The sequence below is a fragment of the Zeus faber genome (assembly GCF_960531495.2).
Source record: "Zeus faber genome assembly, chromosome: 15".
Lineage (NCBI taxonomy): Eukaryota > Metazoa > Chordata > Actinopteri > Zeiformes > Zeidae > Zeus > Zeus faber.
The window spans coordinates 5,439,144-5,451,643 of NC_137194.1; the positions used below are offsets into that span (position 1 = coordinate 5,439,144).

Genomic DNA, 12,500 nt, shown 5'->3' on the forward strand with positions numbered 1-12,500 from the left:
CACAAAACGCAGGCGAGCGGACGCGTCACCTCTCGCACTACTGGCCTTCCTCTCTCTCCCTCTCTCGCTCTCCCTCTCTCCCCCTTTGCCTCTAGGGATGACTCGTGCACGCCACATCAGAGTGTAGATCATCCACCGCGATACCAGGGCAAAATGTTGATTACAGTGTTTAATTGGTAGTTAAGTGACATTATTATTCTGTGAAGTTATTAACACATCTAAAACCCACGTAGACAGCCCCCCCCCCTCGGCTGCCCTTTTCCCCTCTGAGCCAATTAGGCTGATTGTCCTCTCCTACCGCGCTTGATGAATGGGAGGCAGGTCCCCGTTTGTTCATATTTGCAAATGCCAGCGCTCCCTTATATCTACTCGCGGTACGAGAGCAGCGGCCAGTGTTGCTCGGTGGAGTGGAGCCTGGACATTGCTGCGCAACGCCAAGGAAACACAAACGCGTGAAAAAAAAAAAAAAAGCCTGATGCATTTTGTATTTGCTGTCTTGGTGGTTTTGTCTCCCGGCGCTGAACGATGATTGCACATGTCAGAGAGCCCCACTGGGGGGAGGAGAGGGAGAGCTGGTTGTTCATCTAGGTTGTCAAAAATAAATGGATAGACCTCTCTTCCTGCACTCGGGAGCAATCAGTCTTCCATGTCGGCTGCAAGTTTTGCTCGGGTCACATCCGCAGTCAGCCGCAGTTATCACGGCGGAGATATTGCCGGGAACCGGGGGAGTCGTATTTTCGGCTTTCGTCGGCGGGCAGGGCACTGCACAGCTGGAGTTCAGGGCAGGTTGGCCATGCATAGACTTGTCTATAAAGATAAGTAGGACTTAAGGGCTGCGATGACTTGGAGCGCCTCCAGCCACACCTTTTTGGTAATTTCACTGGAATTTGGGGAGCTAATTGGAGAGGCTGAAGTCAGCCGGCGAAAGACTGCAAAAGGATATTTTGTCGGTTCTCCCTCTGTCTGTGATGCGCCGTGGCCAGAAAAACCGCCGACCCCTAGCGTCGCCGTACCTCAAACGTCCGACGAACCGTTCCCCTTTTATCCGGGCCCCGGTGGATTAGGTCTTGGGACTGTGATTTTCCTCTGCTCCATCACATCCCTTCCACTTGGTCATGTAAATGAGAAGGTGGACGGGGGCCGGGGCGGTGTATGCGGAGTCGGAATTCTCTCTCCCCAGCATTTTAGTATTCAGCGCCGGCGGTCAGCGGGTGCTTGACGATCGAGGGGAGAACAACAGCAGTCGCCCTCCCCTAACCGGTTCCCCTCGTCGCTCCCCGCCCACACTTAGGACGATTGCTTGCCTCTGCCCTGACCCTCGGTATGTGGGAGATAGACAGAGTGAGAGAGAGAGAGACAGAGGGTTGGAGTGAGAGTGAGAGAGGAAAGGGGGTGTGGGTGAGAGAGACAGGGGCCGATTTGGGAGACACGGGGGGGCTGACATCGCTGGACGGACAGCTCCGCCCCGACGGAGCTCAGACCCTTTCGGGCCGTGGACGCCCTCCCGTGGAGGTCCCGACCCCCGACGCCGACGCCGTCACACGCGGATGAGCGCCCGCGGCTGGAATGCCGCCGCGCTCCACGGCGTCAGGGTGCGCGGATCGCTTCGCGCCGCATGTTTCTGCACGCCCCGCTCGCCTCTGTGCGTGTGAAAGAGTCGGAGTTGGACTGCTTCATGAAGTCTCTCTCATTTGGGGGGAGGCGGAGATGTGGATGCACTTCATTAACCCCACCGACATCAGCGAGAACGCACGCGCACGCGCGCACACGCACATACACACACACACTCATGAAAACGGAGGAACCCACAGGCTACATTGAGAGCTGCAGTAACTATGCACATGCCAGCGTGGATGAAGATTGATTGCAACCTTTTCAGCCGGTGCTTTATCTCCCCGTGCACCAAAGAGCAACGGCAGCTCCATCCGGTTTCCCCTCTGTCGCTCTCTTCTTTCAGTATTTTTGGGGGGCCCCGGGAATAGAGAGACAATGTGTCACGACGAAGGGCTTTGACGTTCATTGATATTGATGACCCGGGGGCCGGTATTCAGACGTCCTTGCGAACGGGAGCGATGGCTGCGATGGGCGTCGGCTGTTATCGTCCGGCTTGGCCTGCGCCGAACGGCAACCTGTCGAAGAATGCCTGGAGCTCGGGGGATGTTGTTATTTTCTGTCGCATTCAAATACCGGCGATAATGACTCCTGAGGTGGGGATCCTGTAATCAACTCACAGCATGGACATTTTTCGAGTCCGGGGCGCTGAGTATCTGTAGACTCGCCGCGCCAGACGCCGTTTTCTCAGTTTTCTTATATTTATATACGGGGATAGAAAATGAACGTGTGGCGCTGATACGCCAAAATGAATGAAGTGGGTTTTATTTCTATACAAAAGAAAGCGCGAAATGAGAGTGGGGGCAGTGGGCAAGAAATGTTGTCGCTGTATGCCCAAACACCGGTAACGGCGGTCGCCGCGACAACCCTACCTTGCGGTGGAGCAAATGTTGTAGTTTTCACCCGCGAGAAGAGAAAAAAAACAGGCATTTATGATACTTAGATTGAAGTAGACACTTAGTCTTAAAAGCCCAACAAGTGCCGCTGAACACTAGAGCCTTGGTTCTAGTGCATACAGCGCATGCCTTCAACGTCTCCATGGTGCCGCCTGTCCTTCCCGAAGAGGCCTGCCTGTGCTTGTGTGGATGTTTGCCAGGTAAACTTCCCTGCGTTAGTCGGCCGGCTGATTTAACGGTTCACCCCGCCAGCGGGCGTGTCGTGAATCAAACCATTTCCATTCCCCTTTTCTTCCCCTCCGCAAGCCAAGGATGCCGCATTCCTCAATGACGTCTCCCCCTGCTGGCCGGCGATATCGGCCCCCGTCCGGGGGAGGGGCGGAGACGCGGAACCTTGCCCCCTCACCCCTCACCCCTCACCCCTCACCCATCACCCCTCACCCCTCACCCCTCACCGAAGCCCTTTCCTCCGATTCTGAGGCCGCTCAAAACCTTCCACCGTCCTCGACTTGAGTTTTCTGAATTACACACCCGTGGAGGGTGCGGAGTGACCATCTTGCCTCCTCCTCCCCTTCCCATCCTTCCACTTTGCCTCCTAATCATTTCTCAGACGAGCTCGCTTCACGGATGGATTTACGAGCCGCTTAATTGGTGGGAAATTGAAAACCACTAATAGTCAAAGTTTTAGTGGCCGTTAATAGATTAATCTATTTGCGTAAAAAGGGAGGGGTGGCCACGCGTTTGATGAGGGCTGGACTCGATCTAAGAGAGTCCGTGAAGGATGAAGCGGCGCATACTAAATGCGGAGCGGACGCTGTGATGTCATCAGCGCTGCCAAGGAGGGATGACTCCACCACTTTGCTTAAAACCGATGGCCGGGGCACATCTCACATCTCGTTTTCTTCAAACCCGTCTTTTTCGGCATTGACCGGATCGACATTAACTGCTCACTTGAATTACGCACGGCAGCGCATTTGGAACCCCACCCCACGCCAAGTCGGCTTTTAGTGGCAGTCGCATGGTTCCCGCCGGCTTGATGGATGTGTCTGGGCGGGGCCCTCCCGTCACATTGGGCTCCGCCCGCGCCGAAGCTTTTTGACGAGCTTGGCATGAGGCAGCACTTTCGGCTGTCGCCAGCGCCGCGTCCTGAAGGCATTAAAAATCGAAACTTTTCACTTTCTCCTTTTTCCCACTTTGGCTCCGCACAGCCGAGGGGGGGGGGGGGCGTTTTTGTCTCTGACCAGACCTGGAATGCCGGGAACGTCCCCGTGACGTCGACCGCGGCTCTGCGCGGTGCATAAACGGAGGGGAGGTCCGCTCTGTGCGGGCCCCTTGGATACCCTCCATCCCCGCCTCCCACACACCGGGGAGGGGGGGGAGACGGAGGCGCCCGGGCCCTCATTCCGCCGGCGAGACCATATCCAAACCGTCCTCCGGCCAGAGCTGCGGTGTCAAAGTGCGGGGGGAGGAGGAGGGTGGGGGCTTATGCTCCCCCCCCGGTCCCACCCTGTCAGAAGGAAGGATAATGTTCACTCCCTAATAGGGAGCCAGAGTCGCGCCGTCCCCCTGTCGAGCTGTGAGAAAAGATGAGTGGAATGGAGGCGGCGCGTCGGTTGGCAAGAACCGTGCCGTGGTAACGTTTGAACCAGGGAGTCAGGAGTCCTCCAATTTCAGATGTCGGCATTTAAGTGTTTTTTTCCCAGCGGCTCAACCGATATCTGACTCGGTGTCTGGGCTGGGCGGGGGCGGTCATGGTCTCGCACTTATAACTTCCCTGTCACCGCGGCACTGCTCTGGTCGGGAAACGTTGAGCGGTCTTCGCGGGAAACCGAATAGTGGATTAGGAGTCATGTTAAGTCGCCGTGCTACGGTGTAAGCCGCCCGCCAGGGCAGCGTGAGTGGCGGGGCGGTTCACGCCGTTGCCACTTCAACTTTCGTTTTCACATTTCACCGTTGACGCGGGGGGCGGCGGCGGGGCCGGGATTCTCAATTTGCGGGTGGCCTTGTCCGCCGACGGCGTAAAAGCACTGTTATTCATCCGCGGTCAAAAGGCGACGAGGGAGGACGGAACCCGACAGACCAATGCGCTCCGTGCCGTACGGTGACTCAAATACATATTTATCTTTAACGAGAAGTGGTGGGAGGTCCTTCTCAGCAACGCTCCCCACCCTCCCCCCATGTCCGCTGGGGGGGATGTTTGGTCCAGGCCCCGGCCCGGCCCCCGGCCCCGGCCCCCGGCCCGCCCGGCCGTCTCCGGATAGGAGAGGGCCGGACGGGGGGGGCCGTGAAATTGCGTCCATTGTGACGAGAGGCTGACGAAGCGAAAAGGAATCCTCCTCCTCCGCGTCTCCGTCCCCTCCGCCGCAATCCCTTTCGCCCGGGCCGCGCGTTTGTTGATGACTCGGGAGAAACAACAGCAAACAGTGCCAGCATTGATTTTTTTTTTGCGGGGGCGAATTTCGGGGGAGTCCCCACCCCCCCAAATATTTGGCCAAATCCACCGTAAATGACACCGAGAATTAGGCCGACGAGACGGATGCGTTTGAATGAGGTAAACAGCCATTAAAGAGCGACCCCCTCCCCCCCCCCCCCCCCCCCTTTTCTTTTTCCTTTCCTCCCGCGACCCATTTCTCAGCTTCTATTTATTCAAGTGGCGGAGAAAGAGGAAGGCTGGCTTAGAAGGGGGGATGTCTACACCTCACAGCTGGGAGCCGAGGGGACTTTTAAACAACTTCAGCCGTGTACCGCGTGTGAGAAAATGCAGCGGTCAGTCTTTCACATTCCCTACAACCCCCCTCCTCTCTTTTTGTGTCAGTGCATTGTTTTTCTCTCTCTTTCTCTCTCTCTCTCTCTCTCTCTCTCTCTATATATATATATATATATATATATAATTAAATTTAAATTGGGCTGTGTGTGTGTGTGTGTGTGAGAAAGAGAGGTGCTGTGTTGCATTTATTGCGTTTTTCTTTAGGTGTAAACCATTTCAAATTTTTCACAAAATCGAAACATTTTCCCACCCTCTCCTAGAGAGAGAGAGGCTTTGCAAGTTTGATATGAATAACAGTAGTAATAACCTGTATTTGTGTAGCACCTTTTTATTATATACCTTTTTTAAATCATTTTATATATTATTATCGATTATTGGTTGTAAATATTGCTTGTCGGTGCAAACACACACACACACACACACACACAGCCCAATTTTAATTTAATTTTATTTAATTTAATTTAATTTAATTTAATTCCTATCGTAAATCACAAGAAAGTGTTAAAGATTCTTCCTGGCTTTCAAAATCCCTTTAAGACCAGATTTCTTTTAATGCTTTGAAATGAGAGTCGTCCATATTTAAAGGTCAGTGGAAAAAAATCATTTACTTTCTGCATTTCCATATCGTGTTTTAAGATCAAAACGGAAAAAAAATGCACGCATGCACGCACACTGACCTGGTTCCATGTAATCAACAGCTGGGACCACACCGTCTTCTTCCCTTTACACTCATTATTTTAAACAGGTCTAAAATAAACAGTATATATAAAACTCAAACCTATTTCCTGAGAGATTTTGAGAGAGCCGTGGACGCGGTGCGTCTGTTAGACCCATAAGACGTTACAGACGGTACAATGGGTCCATCTGCCGCTTCCACACACACACACGCACACACACACACACACACACACACGCGCACACACACACACACTCTTACATGAGGTGTGGTACGTGGAACGTCTTTTTGAAACTCGCATCCTGTGCCGGGACGCGGCTCTTCCTCCGCTGGCAGATGTCATGGCAACGCAAGCCGATTAAAACGGGAAGGACGCGATGACAGGCTGTTTTTCGAGACGCGGTACTCGAAGGGGTGACAAAATAATTTTGAAAAGTGGGTCCTTGGAGTTTGTTCCGTAAACTCTCCACCCACCGAATCACGGGCCGTGAATTTGGGACAGTGACGAGTTGGATTCTAGCGACTGTATTTAACTCCTGTTCTCAAGACTAATAAGAGCGCTCGTACAGCCGCGTTTCTGTGGAAGCACTTATTTTGTCTTGTCATAACTTACGCTGAAGGAACATTCGGATTAAACGGTGGATTTATTATTCAACTATTATTTTACTGCTTAACAATTGCCTTTCACCTTCTATTGTGTATTAACACAGTTCTTGTTTCGCGTGCACGGTGCAGTGCGGCTGCTTAGTTTTTCACTTTCATTGTGTGTGTGAGAGTGTTTTTCAGTGTGTGTGTGTGTGTGTGTGTGTGTGTGTGTGTTAAAGTGAATCCTATGACAGGGCAACACCCCCCCTTCCATCTCACACACACAAAAACACACACACACTCTCACACACACACACACACACACACACACACACACACACACACACACACACACACACACACACACAGGCACACACCTTCTCCTTCCCTGGCTCTCCTGGACATGAATCTTTTAAGAGGCACAGCACTCTGAGCTAAATGAAGCCACACACACACACACACATGCACACACACACATACACATGCACAATCACACGCACACACACAGACATGCACAATCACATGCACACACACACACACAGACAGACACACACACACAGAGTCTTTAATCACATTACCCTAAGTGATATGGAAAGTCTGACGCACACAAACTGACTCGCTCTTTCTCTGTCCACCTCTGTGTCTTGCCACTCTATCTATCTATTTATCTATCTATCTAGATAGATAGATAGATAGATAGAATATTCTCTATCCCTCTAACATCCAGGCCTGCACAAAGTAATACCTGGGAAAAAAACAAAACTTTTAGTTCACAAACTGGCAAGAAAAAGTAATAAAAAAGTTAAATAAGTCAAAAATGTGCTTGTTTTGTTTTAGTCACAGTAGCGATGGTGGCTGATTCGGTTCAAAATACAATAGGAGAACATTACATTTAGGATGAATTGAATGTACCCACTGGGTAGATGTGGCCCTCACATGGTGACCTGGCCCCAGATTGTCCACGCCGCCTCTGCCGCCTGGGCTCATCTTTACCTCTCCCCTGCTCTCCGTTACCTCTCCCCTGCTCTCCGTTACCTCTCCCCTGCTCTCTGTCAGTGCTATTACATGCACTTGAATATACTTATACTCCACTCTTGCAACTGCCATGTAAACACCTTACCCCCATTATCCTAATCGATTTAAACTCAAAATAGACGCAAGCATAACCCGATTAACAAACCCCGATTTCTCCTCAGTCAGTCGATTCGTGTACGCCTCCCCACCCGGATATGATATTAACCGGCTTGTCCAAACCACGCAGCGCCACAGAACCCAGCGTTTTGAGTTGCGTATAGTTCACCCGGAAAAAGGGGTTTGGGCAGATAAACAACAGACACCACGGCAACCACTGGTAAACACGCGCACGTTTGGTTCCTGAGGACGTTGAGTTTGATCAGGGAGTAAATATTGTGAGATATTTTGAGGGGCACAAGAACCGAAATGGGAGACATGGTAAATGGTAAATGGGCTGCATTTATGAAGAGCTTTTCTAGTCATGCGACTCAAAGCGCTTTACAGTGCCTGCCTCACATTCACCCATTCACACGCATATCCATACGTCTGCAGTGGTGGCCGCCGTGCAAGGCACACACCTGCCTGGCACGTCGAAGAAAGTGCACGAGAGGATTGTAGACGGAGGTTTGTAGCTTGACATTTGCATATTGGGGTAATGTGATCAGAGATCAGTATTTGACGAGACTGTGTGTGTGCAGCTGCGAGGGCAGCATTGGCCTCGACGCTTGGAGTGTGTAGCCGGTGCAGTTCTTTGGGCGGTGGACTCTAGTGCTCCTCCAGAACTCCCTGAAATAGCTAGTACACTTCAAAAGAAGGAGATACTTGACAGAAAACAACCATTGGAAGCACGGTGAGGACCCTGTGATGGGGCAAGCCTTTGTTTTAACCTTGAACAGGCAATCTTCTCTACTTTCATTTATAGAATAGCCCTTAGACTACGCTGAACGCCATTCGGGGCGTTGTCAGAGTGACAGAGGGTTTCCAGGTACTGGGACAGAACCACGTGATCAGACCAAAGGTGCAGACTGTATGTGTGCATAGCGCTGGTCTGAGGTATAAGGAGAGTGCCCCGGAGCTGTGATACTGATTGAGATTACCGGATTACTGGATTACTGATTGAGATCCCCGAGGTGTGTGTGTGTGTGTGTGGTGTGTGCGCCCGGCGGCGGTCATTTCATGTCATACTGTACTATTCTCCAGCGGTATCGTATAGTTATGAAATCACATACAGGAAACACAAAACATTCTTTTTGGACAAATTAATAGCATGTGACCTAAATGTGCAACCATATGAGTACTGAAACACATATGGAAGTTTAGATTGAAGGTGACACCTGTCGTCCACATATTCGCACCAATGCCCTGATCACCATATACAATAAATGGCTAATGTGGAAAATTCATCTTGCTGCCGGCGCTTGCACTACGTGTGTGTGCTTCTCTGGTATTTGAATGTGTGTGTGTGTGTGTGTGTGTGTGTGTGTGTGTGTGTGTGTGTGTGTGTGTGTGTGTGTGTGTGTGTGTGTGTGTGTGTGTGTTGCGTTCTTGGTTAATAATCTATGGAGGGAGCAGCACGATTGCTCTTGTTATTCCCCGGTAAATGGCCTGCCAGCATGGCCCAGCCCAGCCCATCTTTAATGGATGAACGTCTCATACGGCTACTGTTCCATCTGTGTCATCCTGACTAACTGCAAACTGACAGGCCAGCGTGCCTCCCTGAGAGAGAGAGCGAGAGAGAGCGAGCGAGAGAGAGAGAGAGAGAGAGAGAGAGAGCGACAGGAGAGATTTTAGTTCATAATTGTGCGTGTCGGCGTTTTGTGTAGGGACGGCGTATCGAAGCGTGTTTCATCCATGCCATCTGCATGTGCCCGGTCACCCCAGTCTCATGACTCTACCGTCCATTCATCCATCCATCCATCCACCCATTCATCCACCCATCCGTCCGTCCATCCATCCATCCATCTATCCATCCATCCTTTCATCCATCCATCCATTCATCCATCCATCCATCCATCCATCCACCTACCTACTCTTCAACTAACCCGTCGCTGACAATTTGATCTTTTCTTTCCCTTCTCTTTGCCTACGGAAGATCACAAATATATCATCGCAGGTAAGCGCTGCATGTCTTGTGATGTGTTTCTTGCCCCGCGGGGGGGAGGGGAACAGCGCGGCGGGATGACGTGTTTACGGCGTCAAGTCCTGTTACGTCGCCGGGCGCGGCCGTCTACGATTTCTAAAGCTTGATACGTGCGGCCCCGGCCTCCGGGCGTCCGGGAGTCTGGCTCTTTCAGGGGCTTGTCCGCAGGCGGGGTAAAGAAAGGGAGAACAAAGAGATTGTGGGGGAAAAAAAAACGGTCCCCCTCCACCTGTCTGTCTGAAGCCTTCTCCTTTTAAGCGGGCTTAATTTGAAATGACTGTCAATGAGAAAGTGTGCGGGCATCAATGTCACGCGGGGACACGCACGCACATTGAAGTGCTTCCCCTCGGACTCTTTGTAGATTGGGCTTCAACATTGGTCAAGTCAACGCTGATGAATGAGAATGACTATTTATGTCTGGCACACAGTCAGAGGCCTGAGTGAAGGCCGACAAAATAAATAAATCATGACTGGACAAGTTGTGCATGCGCGCGTTCCAGTGGGAGAGACGGGTTTGCTTTTGAAATAGTTGCCCATTGCATTATTATTAAAAACCCAGCACCCATATAAGCCCTTCACGCTTGCATATATAACACGCGATGACGTTGGTCTAACGGGCTGACAGCCCTGCCCGAGGGCAAACCGCCGCGTGGCTCAAGCGGGATCCCATCGGGCCGAGTCACAGGAGGACGGCGTCGCTTTCGCTGGAGCGTGAGGCCGGAGCCACGGCGTGAAAAGGTTTTCTGTGCATCTTTTACCCCCCCCCCCCCCCCCCCCACGGTCGTATTTGACCATCCGCTAGACCTCCCCTACACCTGCTTTGTGAGACGGCAGCCTATTCACCAAACCCATTTGCGCCGGCCGATGACCCGTGAATAGAGCTGGTCTCATCCACTTTTGTCCGCTCCCCAGGCCGCTGTGTTCAGCGCGGCACAGGTAGCCGGGCCCTTTTTTCGAAGACGAGACAAAGTAAAGGATGCATGACCGGCGGAGAGTACGTGCTTATGTAGGTCGGCTCTAAATTGCCTAAACACCCATTACCATTTCCCGCCGCCAGCATCCCTTGTTCCTCTCCTTCACTTCACTGATCCACCCTTTCGCCAAGAAAGAATTCCATTAACAGACCTTTTAATGGGTCGAGCCAGCGCGGGAGGATGCAATTATCTGGTGTGTGATTTGGAAAAGGGGAACCTGCCCGGCGTTTTGATTGAGGTTCGTGGAGAGTCGGGCCTTGTTAGTCGCCTTTTTGAAGCCATTTTAAACCCAAGCGTCGCTCATAGCGGCGTTTGCGTGTGTTCGTGGTGATTGAAGGAGGCTGAAGACGGACGGGGAAGGGCTTTTGCCTTCTTCGGCGACCCTGACTTGAGCCCCGGGGTGTTTCTGGGAGGACAAACCCGACAAATCAAACCCCGCCAAATTATATGAGACTTGTTCGGTTTGTTGTGTTTGTGTTGGATTCGTTGAGTTGCACGTTGTTCCGTGCACGGCTCGATGTTGTGGAATGACGCGGGAGGCGGATCCCGTTTTTGCCCGCTGACCTGAGGCGTCCTCTCCCCCGCCCACGCGCTCCGGCATGTTTGGCTTCCTCCCTGCCGGGCTCCTCCGGGGTCATAGTGAGCCTCCTCGCCCTCCCAGGAGCCTTGGACCGGAGACGTCGTCATACGTCAGCCCGCCAGAAAAACAAAAAACAAAACATCCATATCTCCCCCCGAGGCCAGGCTGACCCACGCCGCCTCCAGCCCTTTTTCCCGCGATCACCGGCTTGCGCACACGGCTACACCTGCCCGGCAACACGATTGACAAACTTTTACAACCTTCACGCGGAAGATGCGGTTACATCTCCATCGAGCTGACGACTGCTTCAGAATAAACGCCAATAGTACATTTTCAGCAATTATCTTGAGTTGAATGCGCAAGACGTCAGTGATTCAGTCCATTCCAGCTTGAATCGAAGTGAGCTCGTTGCCGTGTGGTTTGATCTGCTGGTTTCGGGGGCCTGGAAGACTTGAGTGCTTGAAATCACATGCGGCGATCAGGCAGCGCGCGGCTCCGATGAGCGCTCGCAACTGCATTGCACGGCACGAGTTTCGGAGACATCTGGTCTGTAACTGCTCTGTTACCGTCGCTGGCCCATAAGCGCCCGCTGTTTATGCCCCTAATGAATGTTTAGAGGAGTCTTAAACACGCGCTGTGTACGTTAGGAGGTGTCTGTTCCCTCGCCGATGTCGCTCATCCCCTGGAATGTGAATGTTTATTTCCAAAAGTCTGCGTCTGAGTTTTTCTGCGTGATTTAGGGAGGGAGGTTATTCTTCAGTTGTGTACAAGCTTGTGTGTGTGTGTGTGTCTGTGTCAGTGTGTCTGTGTGTGTCTGCAGTGTGCGTGCATGCGTGTGCTGTGTGTGTGTGTGTGTGTGTGTGTGTGTGTGTGTGTGTGTGTGTGTGTGTGTGTGTGTGCTGTGAACGCATGCCCCCTCGGCAGCATGTGTTTAGTCTTCCCTCACTGTCCGACACACAGGGACCCACTATACATCGTCGGCATTCCGAGTCCTTTCCCGGGTCGCTTGCGTGCCCGGTTCATGTCTCCTCGCCTGCCGCTTGGAAGCGGCCGCGGCTTTGTCCACGGAGAGCGTTAAGCAGGTCATTGAAGGAGGCGGGTTAACGGACCCTGCCTGTAAATAAATGACTGGTTGGAAAAGCAGAGCTAGAAAAAGAACGTTAATGGCTCGGGCCTCTCAGGCTATGTCACGTCGCCATAGACACACACACACAAAACACACTCACGCACACACGCACACGCACACACACACACACA

General features: G+C 52.2%; 1 protein-coding gene across 1 annotated transcript in view; it reads left to right on the plus strand.

The window, feature by feature from the left end:
- Positions 1-12,500, plus strand: part of agrn (agrin) — a gene marked incomplete at both ends in the record, with an annotated part of 243,326 nt that overhangs the window by 51,356 nt on the left and 179,470 nt on the right. Inside the window, one exon of the mRNA XM_080014535.1 lies at positions 9,642-9,662. Coding sequence (XP_079870661.1) covers positions 9,642-9,662 — 21 coding nt within the window. The remainder of the gene's footprint in view (positions 1-9,641; positions 9,663-12,500) is intronic.